General features: G+C 43.2%; 1 protein-coding gene and 1 long non-coding RNA gene across 3 annotated transcripts in view; one reads left to right on the top strand and one right to left on the bottom strand.

The window, feature by feature from the left end:
* Window positions 1-1,448: 1,448 nt before the first annotated feature.
* On the bottom strand, window positions 1,449-4,304 carry SLC25A4 (solute carrier family 25 member 4). The gene is made up of 4 exons (XM_076336423.1): window positions 4,125-4,304; window positions 3,348-3,834; window positions 2,650-2,790; window positions 1,449-2,289 (listed from the first exon to the last, which is right to left on the bottom strand). The coding sequence occupies exons 1-4, from the start codon at window positions 4,233-4,235 to the stop codon at window positions 2,132-2,134; spliced, it is 897 nt and encodes a 298-aa protein (XP_076192538.1). The 5' UTR covers window positions 4,236-4,304; the 3' UTR covers window positions 1,449-2,131.
* Window positions 4,305-5,718: 1,414 nt separating this feature from the next.
* LOC143160053 (uncharacterized) overlaps window positions 5,719-16,515 on the top strand; it is a 30,753-nt gene continuing 19,956 nt past the window's right edge. For both annotated transcript variants that reach the window (XR_012995309.1, XR_012995308.1), the window contains exons 1-3: window positions 5,719-5,947; window positions 6,047-6,222; window positions 12,628-12,716. This is a non-coding gene — a long non-coding RNA (uncharacterized LOC143160053). The remainder of the gene's footprint in view (window positions 5,948-6,046; window positions 6,223-12,627; window positions 12,717-16,515) is intronic.

Consider the following 16,515-nt stretch of genomic DNA (forward strand, 5'->3'; position numbering starts at 1 on the left):
AGATACCATTTTAGTAGCTTGTGCCTGCTGTCAGGGAGAACTGAGCTGCTGGTCTGAATCTGTAGCAGACACACACAGCCCATCATACAAAGTGACAGAGAGCTAGGACTACCTGCATCTGGCAATAAATTAATTTCAAATCTAGGAAAGGGATAACTGGAAGCCAAAGCACAGAACTTGGAACTGATCAAAATGTGAATCTCTTAGCGCTCCATTTACTGCTACTCCCAAAACTGGTTAATCCAGAACTCTCATCTGCATACTCAGTTATGAAAGTCATAGAATGTGTGCTCTCAATCCATGAGAGTAACTGGATAGTTCTTATAGTCACATGCAATGTTAACAGAGAGAGTTTTCTTTTTGGGAGACTTGTTCCATTTACACTCCAGAGTAACAGAGTACGCTATTTTCACAGAGCAAGGGATAATACTCTTTGCATCAGCTTGCTTTTGTGTATTGAATTGCTCCAGCTTCCACACAAGCAATGCTGTGAGACCAGGTGTAAGGGAAAGGCAACTTACAGCAGTGACAGGACATTCTTGCAGGTCCTATCTCAGGCAGTGATAACCCCTTCACTAGAGCAATACTGTTCACTCCTCAACTCTACTAGCCCAGGCATAATCGACTCCACAGTTTATATTCAATGTGGAAATTGCCAGCCTTTTACCTTCAAGTACAGCTACTGCAATGCCAACGTTTATGTTTCCACAGGTTTTTTTTCACCCCAGGGCACTAGAAATGACAGGCATTCCAGAATTTTTTATCAAAAATCCACAAGGGCACCTTACTTCTATATATGAAGTAGTAAAAGATGCAGCTGAAATAAAAGCTTGAGTATTACTTGCTTAGTCTTACCCCTTTTCCTAGGTGGATACATAAACATTTGTTTATATGTAGTCTAACTGAACCACTGAAATGGACACAGCTCACTTTCCCTCCTTTGCCTAATTAGAGAACCTATTCTTCAGTGAGTTCACAACCATGCAGCATCTAAAGTTTAAAAACTGTGTTGAGCATGTTCTGATCTCACTGGTAATTAATAGCTCAAGCTGTTAATAATGGTGTAGTTGGAAATATAGTTAGTAAAATAACTCACAAGTATTCCATTCTAGAATACTTTTCAAGTAAAATAAGCAGCAATGACTTCATTATCAAATGAAGACACACTTAGTTCAAAGTTCAGGGTAATACAAATGAATTATCAAAGCAGCTAAGACTGTATGGTAGTTAATCTGTAAGACAACTGGCTGCAGTACCCTCAAGCTGAATCCACTTGGTTTTGCTGTTGTAGAATTATCAATAGCCATTCCACCTACCTAAAGCTCTGTTGAAAAACTTTCAAGAGGCTTAGGCAGTACCAGACAATCACTAATAGCACAAGATGATTAGGACATCACCTTAAAGGACATGTACTTGTACTTGTTCAGTCTACTGAAAACAGCAAAAAGTTCATTAATATATTAATTTATTTCATGATTTCAGTTTTAGTTCAATTGAACAGAACAGACAACTTTTTGCTTTGTGAAGATACAGGGAATTTTTGAAACACTATTTCCATATTCTGCAAAGTATGTTTGAAAAATCAGATAACTGTTTCAACCATATGATTGTGTAATTTGTCAGTGAAGAGGCTGCAGTTAGGAACTCAGCCTGGTGCTTTAGTATAGTTTGTATTTTCAGACATGCTTTTCACTTAACATCTTATTAAAAAATACAGCTTTAGAAGAAAACATTATTTTGATTCATGTTATGTCATCATGCTGTTGGGTAGCCAGAGACATCCCTTTACAATAGGTATTTCTGAAGGTCTCATTCTACTAAGAGTTCACAATATTAAGATTTTAAACTAGGTGTAGACCACCTAAGTCTTGTCTCTAGACAAAATGTATTACCTGAAATTCAAAGTATAATATATACACAGGTTCCAAAACAAATGTTGGAGGAGTTTTCATACAAAATGTAACTGTGATGTAGTGGACAATTTTTCAATTAATGCATCCTCATCTCAACCAGATATGTTACTCAAATTTTATTCTGTTTCCCTAGGAAATATTTTGTTGTCCATTACATCACAGTAGCATAGTTTTAAAAAAAGTTGATTGAGAACAATTGAACTACATTATGTTAAGTTTTAGACATATTTCTTGATTTCATCATAAAGTACTAATACAAAAGCTCCGCCCATGCCTCTCAACACATTCGACCAGGCACCTTTGAAGAACGCTTTGGATCCTTCATCTTTAGCTATCTTCTTCCAGCAATCAATTGTGCCCTTGTACATAATATCAGCTGTGGAAACAGACATAAAGGTCAGAAGGCTTGAAGTTATACAGCAAGTCTGTGTCAACTTTCATATATTTAAAACAAGGAATAAGCAAACTATAGCCAATAATTTAAAATTAAGTAATCAATTAATGAAAAGTAATTTTAATTCTCCACATGGAAATCAAAACAAATCAACTCGCAGCCTCTTAAGTGAGCATAACAGAAATAACCAGCAATGTGTTTCCCATAGCTTCTTTTTTTAAGGATCCCAGTAAGAAGGTCATTAGTTTTCCATAAGACAAAAAAATACGCAGCATCTCCCATCATATCTCAATGAAGAGATACGTTCTGCTGCCAGAACACCATAGGAGCACTTAGTCTTACCTCCCTTTCGGCCAGACTGCATCATCATCCTACGTCGCACAGTATCAAAAGGGTAAGAAACCAGCCCTGCTACTGCAGTGACAGTCTGGGCAATCATCCAGCTCACTACGATATGCACATTCTTTGGATCAGGCAACATACCTGCCATCAAGAACAAATGAGCAGAGTCAGTACAGAGGCAAAGGACTGTGGGAGAGATGGCTGTGGAAGGAACAATCACTCACTAACTCCAGGAGTCACTCAATCAAGTCAACTCAATCAAGCCTGCAACTTCTCCCTTCATCCGTATTTGACTATTACCAGGTACTATGAGTGAAACAAGCTTATAGGACTGTTGGCTTTTGGGATCTAAGTCCTCTTCATGCTCCCTGACCAAAAGGTCTCTCCTGCAGAACCCTCCCAGGCTTGTGTCATGAGCTGCAACAAGTAACAAGCTACCATACAAGCCCATCTGTACAAGCCTTAAGACAGAAAAACTAGAAAGCATCTGAAAACACACTGCAAACCCAAGGCTTCTGCTCAGAGCAGCAAGTTGAGGGAGATAAGAATGCATTTCAGAAACACCTGTGTGTATTCTAGCACTACCACTCTGAACTGGTGCTGAGCCAAGCCCCGCTTGTCCTTGTACTGCCAAGTGCCCTAGAGTGCCTTTACTGGATGGATCTTCCCTTGCAGTCACTTCTCCATGCACTTCTTACCCTTGGCCGTGTCATAAACTCCAAAATAGGCTGCTCTGTAGATGATGATGCCCTGGACAGACACATTGAATCCTTGGTACAGGCCCTTCAAGCCATCAGACTTGAAGATCTTGACAATGCAGTCGCCCAGCCCAGTGAACTCCCTCTCGCTGACTCCTTTGCCCACATCAGCCGCCAGCCGGGTCCTGGCGAAATCCAGCGGGTAGACAAAGCAGAGGGAGGTGGCTCCCGCAGCGCCCCCGGATGCCAGGTTCCCCGCAAAGTAGCGCCAGAACTGCTTGTGCCTGTCCACTCCCCCCAAGAAGATCTGCTTGTACTTGTCCTTGAAGGCGAAGTTGAGGGCCTGGGTGGGGAAGTACCGGATGACGTTGGCCAGGTTGCCTCTCCAGAAGGAGAGGATGCCTTGCTCCTTGGGGATGCGGACTATGCAGTCAATGATGCCCTTGTACTGCTTTTCCGCCGTGATCTGTTTGCTGGCATGCTGGACCTGTACAGAGGACAAGGAGGGGTGGGAAGGTAGAGAGAGGGGCACTGCAGGGGTGACCCCGCACGGCGGCCCGTTGAAGGGCATGGACGGGGCCCGCCCCGCCGCCTGGCCCAGCTCCCGCTCCCCCGAGGCGGTGCTGAAGGGCCCGGGCAGCTCCCGCGTAACCGGAGCCGGCCGAGCTCCTTCCCATATTTAGTCACACCGGCTGGCGCCCGCCGCGCCGGCACCCACCTGTGGCGCAGCCCCGCCGGGCTCCCGCCGCCGCCCCCCGGCCGCCGCCCCCTCCTCACCTGCAGCAGCAACTTCACTCTCTCGATGGGGGCGACAGCCGTCTTGGAGATGGCGGCAGCGATCCCACCGGCCAAAAAGTCCTTGAGGAAGCTGAGCGCTTGGTCACCCATGCTGGGAGCCGGTCCGACACCCCCTGCCCGGAGAGAGCCAACGAGCCGCTCACCTCCCCACCCCGCCGCCCCCGCGCACCACCGGCCAAATGGCCCGCCGCCCCCCCGCCGCCCCTCTTATATCCCGCGGCCTCTCGCGATAGGAGGAGGTGTCCCCCCGGGACACGGACATTGGCTGGGACCACCCCGGTCCCGCCCCCGTCGGGGGGCGCGGGGCAGCGCCGCCATGTTCCCCTGGAGGGACGGCGAGGGCTACTGGGCTCGGGACGTTTAAAGGGCAAATTAAAGTTATCTGGTCGCTGCCGGGGAACACTATGTCAGAGCATGTGCCTGCTGTATTAATAGCTCCCGGGAGGCACAGGAGGGGACTAAGGAAGCTGGCAGGAGTACCTCAGGCGACATTAACCGTTTCGTGCAGGCCAGAGGCTGGGATTGGGGGCTGAAAGCCTGCCCAGAGAGGTCTGGATGCGGTGACCAGTCAACTTGTTGACTGAATTCAACTCAGAGAGGCGAGAGTGCTTTTAAGCCTTGACTTCGTGTGCATGGATTCACACCATGAAGGGTGAGGGGGACATGGGTGCTGGACAGGCACCCTGGTGTGGATGTCGTGCCCTACAACAAAGGTCACCAGGGATGAATAGTCAGCTTGGAAGGTGGTGCAATAGCACAACCGTCATGAGCATCGGTAACCAGAAATGGGCTAGACCTCTTTGAGTCAAGGACAAAGAGAGCTGCTTCATGTTTGATACACTGTGTGAACTTGCAGGCGTTGAGGTCTTTAAATAACCCGGCATGCTCCAGGACCTGGCTTTCCTGAAGAGGAGACGACATGCCTTCCTGCATTGTACCCTCATTTCAACCCTGCAAGGTCAGACCCTCACGAGTCACAGTCAGTCCCCTCTGAAGGAGGGAGGGAGGGGAAGGGACTCCGGGAAGCACATGCTCAGGCACACTTAAGTTGTTTGAGCTGCACCAGATGTGAAAGAAGAGTAAAGGCTGTAGTGAAACCCTGCCTTCATTCAGTGTCTGGTTCTTAGGGAAACGTTTGAGTCTCAAATGCAGATTACATGGCTCCCTCACTAATTTCCCCGTTTCTCATCTGTTCTTTCTGACTGACCTCCATGAGAAAGCCAGAGCTTATGATTCACTGTTGGGTGACTTTGTTGCGTGGAATAGTTGCATGAAAGCCAGTGCAGCAAGTTGTAGATGCATACCTAAGAGTTTGCCTTTAAAAGGCATTAAGATGTGCTCCTAGGACAATCTTATACTGAGGAATGCATAGGGTAGTGAGTTCTGCTTTGATTTGGTAATATGGTATCAATAATGGAAATAGGATTCATCTTAATGTAGGTGCTAAAAGATTGGCTGTTCCACGAAGAGACATTTTCTTCAGGACAGCAAATCTCTTCTCACTGACGTGTTTGTTAGCACGAGTCAATGAGACACTAAATTTGATCCCCCGTCTCTCTTGCCCTCTGCTGCTTTTAGGTCTGTTGAGGTAGAGGTCTCTTCTCATGAACCTCAGCTCTGGGAAGCAGACGACAGCTTTACGTTCCAGGATCACCCTTTGTGCCTTGGCCATCCTGAGCAAATGGAGCCTTTCCCCAGCTTCTAAGAAAGGGGAAGAGGACTCCCCTGAAGAGACCTTTTCCCCGAGCAAGGACCAAAAACAGGTGCAAGCAGGAAGCATAGGGGATCCCTAGAATTAGACTGTGAGTTGAGGGGAGTATTGTTTAACTTGTGTACCCTTGACCTTTCCTTTTTCTTCCTCATACTTCACTCACCAGGTCTGGTATCTCCTCTTTTCACAGGAAAGTAAATACTCCTTTTTAGGGGGGTATTTAGAAGTCTCAGGGCTTCTACTGCTGGTTTCATACAGACCCGTGGGATGGTGGTACTCACAGTTGCTGCCCGACTGTCCAGACTGATAAGGTCTTCTCAGTGTGTGCACACAGGTGTCAGCTAGTGCCCCGCTGGCTGGTGTATGGTGAGTGAGAGGTGGGACAGTGGCAGTGATGTGCTACTGGGGAGGGAGGGGAGTGGGGGGCCTGGAGTGAGACTATGGGGAGGGGGGTCTAGCCTGAAAGGGTCTTTTGCCTGCCCCTCCCCCACCATCTTTGTTTTAGCTCATTTAAATTGCTTTTTTAAAAAAAATTACATTCTAATAAAGTCTTTATCATAAAAATTACAGTTAGTTTTTGAAGTTATTGTTGTGCATCATCATCCCACCACACAGAGGCTCTTTGGTTTAACAGGTATTTCTGTAGCAGTAATACTGTTTACCCATGACTGCCACTATTTAAAGAAAGCAGTGCATAGAAAGTGAATAGCCACTTTTTCTGCTTCTGTTCGCCCTTCCCTGAGCCCAGATGTCTACTTCAAGGAGATACTCGGCTTCCAAATAGTGTTAACAAAAGCAGGGCTGGACCAGGACATGTGTCTGCTACTCTGAGGGTTATTCTTCATTTTTTTGATTTTTGCTCCAAATGCCTGTTTTGGATCTTTCCTATGTATGACAATGAGGCTTTTTATGCTACTTACTGTAGGAGTTCAAATGTATCCTGTAAGGAACTTACTGCTAACTCCATCAGTACCACCAAACTTGAGGAAAAGCATTTCCACTAGCTGGAAATGTCATTAAAAAAAAGTGAAATGAACTTGGGCTTTTCATACAGTTAGTTGGTGTTTGGTGTTCTATATTCAGAATAGTTGCTGATACTTTCGTAGAGAAATGGTTAAAACAGTTCTGAAAATGCAGGCTTTCCTTTCTGAATTTTTGAAAGCCAGCTTTTAAGCCTCATCTTCCTTAGATCTTTGCAGCTTGGGAAGGATTAGCTGGCTTTCTAGGCTGAGTTTGTGGGTGCGCTGTACTGCTGACATAGCATAAAGACACTGGAATTTGTTCCTAAAAATTCTGAGCTAAAAATAATAACCTAGATCTACATTTTCAAAAGAGATTAGTGGCTGACTGCATTGTGCTTTGATGTGTGAATAGCCAGCTTGAAACACTACAGGAGATCAACTTTTACAAAGTAGTGTGTAGCCTTGTTTATTTGCATTTCCAAGACACTGGGAACCCTAGTGTTGAGGCGAGGCCAGACACAAAATAAAAAAATCTTTTCCTCAAAAGTCAGCAGTCTGAGTCTGACAGCAGACACAAGGGAGGGAGCACAAGGAATCAGTCAGACCATCCTGACCCCCAGCACAGACAGTGATGGGTAGACAGTGTATTGGCAAGATGCCAAGAAGAAATACACAGGGTTTTTTCAGGAAAGATTTCTAATGTTGTAGTAAATTCTCCTTGTGTAAGGTTGGTTTATGTTTGTGGTCAGGAGGAGGAGAGTAAGAGAGCCTAAAGAGGCTAAACGAGCATGAGAGTTGAGGGTAAATAAGAGGGTTGGTAGTGACAAAGATGATCAAGAAAAATGAAGGAGTTTGGGTTTTGAGTTTTGTCTTGGGCAGATATTAGTGAGGGTAGTTTTAGCTTGGTATTGTTATCTGGCTTAAGAGCCTACATTGAGCTGGAGAGGAGGAAAACTGGACAGTAAGTGTAAGCAGCACGTTGAGGAGGGAAGCGTTAGTGCTGGGAGTCAACATAGGGTATGTTTATTAGAGCACGTCTGTAATGTGAGGACAAGGAGTTGGAGGAGGCCCAAAATTGCAGAAGACAACTGAGGAAGTGGATGAAAATGGGTATGAAACAGATCAGAAGTTACGTTGTAATAGGACAAGCATGGGGTGTAAAAGTAGGAAAGAAAAAATACCCAACGTGTAACACAACGAATAGACTTGCAGGAAGTGAGCAGTACCATGTTAATATTTCCTTTGGCAAGGATTTGTGCAGAAGATGTTCAGGAAGAGAGCATTTGAGAAGTGCATTAAAAGTGGTGAAAGGCAGCCAGGTCTTCAGTTAACTTGGAAAAGTAGGAGGAAAAGTTAGGAGGATGGCACAGCTGGGAGACAATCAAATGGTTGTGGATGAAGTAAACCTGATCACAGGCCAACCAGGAGATTGAAGCTGAAGGCAGACTGAGGTATGTTTGGCAACCAGACTTCAGAATTCATGAGGTAGGAGTGGAGAGTAAGAAACAGAGAGAATCTACAACCAAATCTGTGCTAGAGAAGAAAGATAAAGCAGGAGGAAGAGGGCTGAGATTAGATTGGATTTTATCAGTCTGATGAGATGAAAATCACGGAAAGAGCAAATGAGAGGACATGAGAAAGGACATGGCAGGCGAGGGAGCAGGTCAGAGAGGAAGGATGGGACAACAGAGATCAGGGGTAAAGCAATGGTTGCTGCAGACCACGTCAAAGGAATGGCTCTTCCAGGGAGTAGGACACTGAGTGAGGGGTGCAGGTGAAATGAACGGACCAGGGCAAGGAGATATACGGGTGTGTGCTATAGGGTGTCAGCAAGGACATCAGTGTGAAGCCTGGAAGCTTCATGAAGATGAGTGTGAGAAATTGTGAGGAAATGAAGAGAGTCATTTGAAATCACAGAGGAAGGCTGATGAGGAGCTGGCTGGCTGGCTGGCTAACAATTCTTCAGAGGGGAAAAGAACTGAGATACTGCTCAAAAGCAGTTAAAAAGCAATGGTGATGGTGAGTGCAGCCCCAGTATGAGACTAAGGGGTGGGATGGGATGAGAAATGGAGGTGTCTGTGAGAAACTGAAGCTGCAGAGGGAGAGTCAGACAAGGGGATCCAGGACGTGTGGACACTGAGATTTAATAGGCCTGTGGGAAATATTTGAAGTGTATCTTCCAGCAGCAGCAAGTGAAGAGAAGGAAGGGGAGTGGAATGGGCAGAAGGGCAGAACGAGAATGCAAGAAGGGCTGATTGAGCAATGGTAAAGTCTCGAGAGAGTAGGGATGGAGAGGTGGAGGTGCGGCAAATGTCACTAAGGGCAAAAGGGAGGCAGAGTAAGAGGTAGGGCTCGGTGCCTCAGGTAGGTTGTTTAAGAAACAAGAATGAGCAGCTGAAGGAATAAAAACGGAGAGAGAAAACCAGGCTAGGTGGGGAGGGAAAACTGGAGGAGTACAGAAATAAGTTGCAGCGAGAGGGCAGGGTGAGAGATGTGGAAGAGTAGCCCACAAGCAAGGTTAACGAGGTTAGATGAGTCTCTCTAGTCTCCGTTGCATGGTTTCTTCTTCATGCAGGTGTGTGGCCAGGCATGTTATACTTTTGACATTCCCTTCTGACTGAACTAGTAATGAAGGTGTATGTGTTGACTGAATGTCTTCTGCCGTGTTAAGGATTGCCCTGGTGAAAGCAACTAACGTAAGGTTAATATATTTTTTCGATTTTCAGTGCTTCATTGACTTCACTAGTGGCTGCTCTGAGGTAGTGGGGGAGAAGGCAAAGGTCTCTGGAAAGAGTGGGGCATGGGAAGCCAGGGAAAAAGGAAACAAATCAAGCACTAATCCTGCAGGATTTGATTCCTCATCAGCGGTTTATTTCACACAGTTTTCAGAACCTCAATTTCTTGTTTAATTCTCTTGCAGTATCAGGTATGACAAGACTGCTTTGAGTCAGATTAGTCAAGCACTAATTGCTGCTACACTAGTTGTCTGAAGAATTGAAATCACAGTCTTTGCTCTGAAATTAATTTTGCTTCTCTATAGGACTGTATAGGAAGTACTTGGTACGCTGTAGACAGAATAACAATATTGCTAAGATTTAGAACTTAAGTAATTTTTCCTCATAGGTCTCAACATACCTTGAGAACAAAAATCGTCTTTTATGTCACAGGTGTGAATTACAGTAAATAATTAATGGATGCTACAGGCTGTCATAAACATTTACAGTACTCTAGAACATCTATTCATTGTTTGATAATTAATGCATTCATGCACAAACATAACAGTACACATTACAGATTATGGTAAACTCATTAATCGGAGACATCGTGGACAGTTTCCAAGCTAGGGATATAAGCAAAGTCCTTATAAGCAAAACCTGTTAGACTCGATAACAGTTGATTTACTATTTATTAACTCTTTTTTGGTAAATATATTTTTGATATCAAGTATAACTCATTATCCTCAGACTGTATTTTGGAAGAAAAGGCAAAGAAAAGTGAAGTGACTTGGTCAAGGTCATTCTGTCAGCATGTGGCAGAGCAAGGCATGAATGCAGGTTTCCTAGTTTTGCCAGATCTCTCTCGTACATGCTGTTTGTATATATTTTTTATTTTCCTTTCCTTCTCCACCTCTATTTTTTAATGGCTCAGGACAACCAGCTAAAGTTGGAAATTGAGCCAGAAGCAGAGAGAGTTTTACCAGCAGCAGGATCAGCTTGCTGTCCTAGTCTGGAACACAGCTTAGACCTGAAGTGGTTGAAGTAGGAATCTGCTCAAATGCATGTAAGCAGGCAGATGGGGTAATGCACATCCTGAAATCAGGTTTTGTATTTAAACAACTGCTGTAAAAAAATTAACTTTGAACGGTAGTTTCCATTGCTTTATAAGTTGTTTCCTGTCCGGTTTGATGTGTGCTGGTTTGTGATGCTCTCAAATAGAAAAGATTAGCTGGCATAAATTTGTACATTTCAGTTACCTAGTAACATTCTGCACAGGTATTAGTGCACAATTGCATAGTGTTACACACACTACTTCGTTGTTATTACAGAATTAATTTACCCACACTGAACTGTGCCCTCACTCAATCATTATTCATGGACAAGACCTGCTGAAGACAATAGAAAAGGGTCTCAAAATTGTAAGCTGGCAACGTAAGCTACTGCAATAATATGAAAAGTCAAGATCATATTTATTCCAATAATACCAGTGAAGCTTATTCAGAACAAGCATAAAGCAGAATTTGAAAGCCTACTTTGCAGCTGAAAGGAATATTGTACTTTTTCTTTTGGTGTAGATCTCTGCAGAAAATAATTTCTTTAGTCATTGCCAAACATGCATCATAGAATCATAGAATCATTAAGGTTGGAAAAGACCTCTAAGATAATCAAGTCCAACCGTCGGCCCAACACCACCATGCCCACTAAACCATGTCCCTAAGCGCCTCATCTACACGTCTTTTAAATACCTCCAGGGATGGGGACTCAACCACTTCCCTGGGCAGCCTGTTCCAATGTTTCACCACTCTTTCAGTAAAGAAATTTTTCCTCGCGTCCAATCTAAACCTCCCCTGGCGCAACTTGAGGCCATTTCCTTTCGTCCTATCGCTTGTTACTTGGGAGAAGAGACCGACACCCACCTGGCTACAACCTCCTTTCAGGGAGTTGTAGAGAGCGATGAGGTCTCCCCTCAGCCTCCTTTTCTCCAGACTAAACAACCCCAGTTCCCTCGGCCGCTCCTCATAAGACTTGTTCTCCAGACCCTTCACCAGCCTCGTTGCCCTTCTCTGGACACGCTCCAGCACCTCGACGTCCTTCTTGTAGTGAGGGGCCCAAAACTGAACACAGTATTCGAGGTGCGGCCTCACCAGGGCCGAGTACAGGGGCACCATCACTTCCCTACTCCTGCTGGCCACACTATTTCTGATACAGGCCAGGATGCCATTGGCCTTCTTGGCCGCCTGGGCACACTGCCGGCTCATGTTCAGCCGGCTGTCGACCAGCACCCCCAGGTCCTTTTCCGCCAGGCAGCTTTCCAGCCACTCTTCCCCAAGCCTGTAGCGCTGCATGGGGTTGTTGTGGCAAAAGTGCAGGACCCGGCACTTGGCCTTGTTGAACCGCGTACAATTGGCCTGGGCCCATCGATCCAGCCTGTCCAGGTCCCTCTGCAGAGCCTTCCTACCCTCGAGCAGATCAACGCTCCCACCCAACCTGGTGTCATCTGCAAACTTCCTGAGGGTGCATTCGATCCCCTCATCCAGATCATTGATAAAGATATTGAACAAGACTGGCCCCAAAACTGAGCCCTGGGGAACACCGCTCGTGACCGGCCGCCAACTGGATTGAACTCCATTCACCACAACTCTCTGGGCCTGGCCGTCCATCATTACATGGTGGAGCGTATATCTCTTCTTGGATTCAGTGATTTTCAGTTTTTGTGCTTCCAGGAAAAAAATACATGCTGAGAAGATCTCTGATGTTTATATATATTTTTTTTTTTTTTTTTTTTAAAATTCTAGTTGGAACATATTTTGCATGAAGAAATGAGATCTGGACATTGTTTTGCTCTACAACAGCTATTCCAAAACTGTGACCTTCAGGGCAAAGGGAAGGTCAAGAAGGTTTGCTTTTCAAGAAAAGCCTACATTTCCAGAGTCGTAATCTTTATGTTTGATAGATACTCAAAGATACCTTGAAATGTTCTATTTCCCATCATTTTTTGTTTTACTTTTCCTAAAGATAGTAGTTTGCTTTTGTTTCTGAAATCAGTACTAAGAGATATTTAAAATTGTACTTCACTTTTCTATATGTTCCAGTTCATTCCCAGAGATACGTTTCTCATGGTGTTGACCAGATTTCTTGGAAGGTATGACAGCTGCAAACAGTATCAACGACATCTGGGCAGGTATGTGATCAGAGAAAAGCTAACTTACGGGCTGGAGCCCTCTATATTTCCCATAATACACAATAAAAGTTTCTCTTCCTGCTAGCGAGTAACACTTCCCAGCAGTAGTGTTCTGATGTGTTTTATGTCCTGATCAGGAAAATGAGTTCTTTACCTAGTTCTCCTGCTTACCTAGTGGGTTTTTTATGTTTGTTTGTTTCCAAACTGGAGAAACATTGGGTTGTGTGAATGCAGTATTCAGATGCACCTAAGTTGTATGACCTAGAAAATAGGTCTAATTTGTTTTCAAAGCTTAGTAAAACAAAGCTATTAAAAAGCTAAAGTATTAAAATAATTTTTTCTGACAAAGATTGCAACATGCCCTTCTTCAGAAAATCTTTCGGGTTGAAAGAATGACTAGTAGGTCACCTAGCCCTCTTTGCATAGTGCAACATTGTTTTCATCATTCCTGCAATACCCTGAGTGATAGCTGTCATGTTCAGCTTTCCATAGCTCTGGTGACTCTTGCATATTGTTCAATTGCCTGCCTCTTCTTAGAGTTGAAGGGACCTGCTCTTTCTTCTTATGTTCACGTAAACCAGTAATTACCCTTTTGAATCAGTGATACAACATTGGTGCAAATCAGCTTATATGAGGGAATCTCATAGCTTTTTTTTAGGGTTTTTTTTTTACTGTTTTGCTCAAGCTTACTCTTCTAAACATTGTTTTTATATCAATCTTAATGAGATAATGAAAGTACTCGGTCTTTGCTCTATTCAATTCATTTTTTATCATCTTTTGTGTTGCAGTAATTTTGGAGTGTCAGAAAATTATTTAAGTTAATCTTTTTACGTTTGTAATCTTTACTTCTGGGTTCTATTTGCTGAGTTGCTTCTGTGTGTAATTTTACTGTTCTGGATATTTTATCTTTTAAAAATCTGTTGTTTCAGGCTGACAGATTTGAATTAAGTGAAATAATTTAAGTGATTTATTTGGTTTCCGTCTGCTATTTCTGACAATACATCCGATTATAATATAATAATTTTCTTTTTAACAACAGTGCCAATGTTGTTAGCTCCTGCTCAAGTTGTTACCACTTCCTGCCTTCAGATATTTTGTGGAGTTTCGCATTCAGTAATTTTACTTTATACTAGTCTTTCTTCTGTGAACTAGTTCATAATTTTCTTGCTGACAGTAATTTTATTTTCATATATTGTAGGACAAACTGAAACTATTTCTGACAACAATATATGTTTAACTGAATCACAGCTTTGTGCTCAGTCAGATAACCTGCATTGCAATAGCAAAACAAGGTAATAATATTTTTATATTACAGAAACAATTGCAGGCATTAAGAGCAGATGTCACTGTTACACATACTTGCAACAGCTATTGCTATAACAATTTTAATAGAAATTCAAGCTTATTTTCAAGTAAGTGAGAAATGGAACAAATTATGTTGCTCAGTGGCTGAATCATCAATTTCTTATCACCCTCTGTGCTGGTTGAATAGTTCATAAATATATTGTTATTATAATTCAAATAGCATTGATTATAATGCCAAACATGTTTTTCTAATAAACTGAAGTATTAATCTTTCTATATTCTGCAAGAAAATGGCAAATTAAGGCTAGCTCCACACCACACATTATTAAAAGTGTAGCTGTATTGATCAAGACTGGGGGAAAAAATCACACCCCTGGCTTACAGAGCTACACATGCACTTCTCCATCCATTACGGAGATGCAGTTTGAATTGGCAGAGGAGTTCTTTTTTATGATACAGCTTACTTCATTTGAGGTGCTTTGATTATGCTAGCAAAAATCTTTTTTTTTTTTTCCCAGATAAGCTGCCTCTCTGCTAAGGGGCTTTGTTAATAGAGAGATTAGCCTTATGAGATATGCCTGAGCAGGTAACAGTTTTCCATATTTGCTCATATACTTGCCCTATCCCTGTATACAGGACACCCCCATATTGAAGCAATAGATAGGTAGTTGTTAAGAATAGATGTGTATAATGTCTGCAGCCTAATTTCAGTTCGTGTTGGAAACGAAGGAGTGGGGCCATTGCTCCAGAAAATATGGTATTCTGGTTTAACTGATCAGCTGAGGTTGGTGAAATGGGACAGTGAAATAAAGGGCCTAGATTCCTTTTAAATTATAGGCATGCTAGTAGCAACTTTCATTTTTTTTCTCATCTGGGATCCTTTGATATGCCAGTGAGTTTTCCTCATGAACCATTTTCCTCTAAAACTACCTGGAGCAGAGCTGATTGCTAATCAGGACTTTGCCAAGAACGGCATTTTTTTTCATCAGAAGTTATCCAAATCATTAAAGCATAAGCAAGGAAATGTATTCATTTCAGCAAAAAATTGTCAAGTCCAGCATATATGCATGAAGGAAAGAAAGGTCTGCAGAACAGCCAAAACTTCAGCAACTGGAAGGCCAATGTTGAAGACGATAACCATACCTCTGAGGGGAGAGAAAAGTGGTTGAGACAGTATTTAGATGTCAGAGTTTATTCCTTCTGCCTTGTGGATGAAATCCAGAGGGGAAAAAAATGGAAAAAAGCCAGTAGAAACAGAAACTAGACAAAACAGAGAGAGGACTAAAGGGGTGGAGGCTGGGAAGAAAGTACTTGAGGGTGCAGATGTCAGAGGAACACCCAGTGATGTCTGGGACAGAGCTAAAGAAGACAAGGGTGCGCGTGTCCTAATGGACACCTTTCTTTGATTATTCTCGGCATTGTTTGTCTTGAGACCAGTGTGAGAAAGATTTGTTCCTTTCTCTCCACTCTGGCCTCTATCTTAAATTATGTTAGGCTAAGGATCTTAAAAAGTTTTAGTAACTGGAACATCCTCTGTCTGCTTTGCTTGTTGGTTGGGCATAGTTTCTGATGGATCAATTCTGGTTGGTTAGTCTGTGATATTTAGCCTCATAGTTAGCCTGTATTTAGCTTAATTAGTCTAATATTTAGTAGGTGTGGTCTTCATTCTGTCTGTGGGTGGTATTGCTGAGCCTTTTTGTTTGCAGTGATCTGGTCTTTCTAACTTTCGCTAACTTAATCAAAAATTTTGTGTAATAAACTGGAATGTCTGTTATTTTAGAACATTAGTCCTGTATAGATGACTGTCGGTAAGTCATTTTCATGCCCTTAGTGTCCGTAACACTGAGGAGAATGCAGGTAAGAACAGATGTTTCCACTTCTGCACCATAACAGGCTGAAACTGCAAGACAAAACTATTGTCAAGCTGAGGAATTATATGCAGTAGTTTGTGACCCTGCTACTTCTTGTATGACTTGATCCAGTCATCTGCAGACCTGTGGACAGTCATCATGACTGCATGGCCAGCTGAAAGAAACAGCAAAGCGACGGTATAAGTAGCTTCTGCTTCTCTCCATGGGTTTGACAGTTAGAAAGTGCTACTCTGTGTAGTCTAACCTGTTCGATATAGGATATAGCATCTGCCAAAGGCTTGTGAGTCCAACTCAAAGCTTCATGTTTAAAGTAGGCAAGAGGTATCTTTGAAGAAGAGATCCGAGACTGATTTAAAATAGCAGGTGGTGTCAAATCTGTTGTGTCCCTTGATGGGGTATTTTACTGCTTCAGAACTCACTCTGGAAAAGATCCAATTTGAGTCTCAGTTCCAAAAATTCCTTTGGGTTTGAATTTGCCCAGCTGAGCTGATACACAGGATATGAAAGGGAAGAAATGATGGCGACGGAAGCAGAGGTCAGGAAATAATTAGATTATGTGGTATGTTACCTCAGCTTGACAAAAACCCAAAATGCATTTCATTCATTCCTAGAGAATGACTGCC

This window comes from Aptenodytes patagonicus, chromosome 4, assembly GCF_965638725.1.
Source record: "Aptenodytes patagonicus chromosome 4, bAptPat1.pri.cur, whole genome shotgun sequence".
Classification (NCBI taxonomy): Eukaryota; Metazoa; Chordata; class Aves; order Sphenisciformes; family Spheniscidae; genus Aptenodytes; species Aptenodytes patagonicus.

Coding starts and splice junctions, on each gene's coding strand:
- SLC25A4 (XM_076336423.1), bottom strand. CDS start 4,235: ATGGGTGACCAAGCGCTCAGCTTCCTCAAGGACTTTTTGGCCGGTGGG. Junction 3,835..4,124: donor GAGTGAAGTTGCTGCTGCAG/GTGAGGAGGGGG, acceptor TCCTCTGTACAG/GTCCAGCATGCCAGCAAACA. Junction 2,290..2,649: donor GCAGTCTGGCCGAAAGGGAG/GTAAGACTAAGT, acceptor CTGTTTCCACAG/CTGATATTATGTACAAGGGC.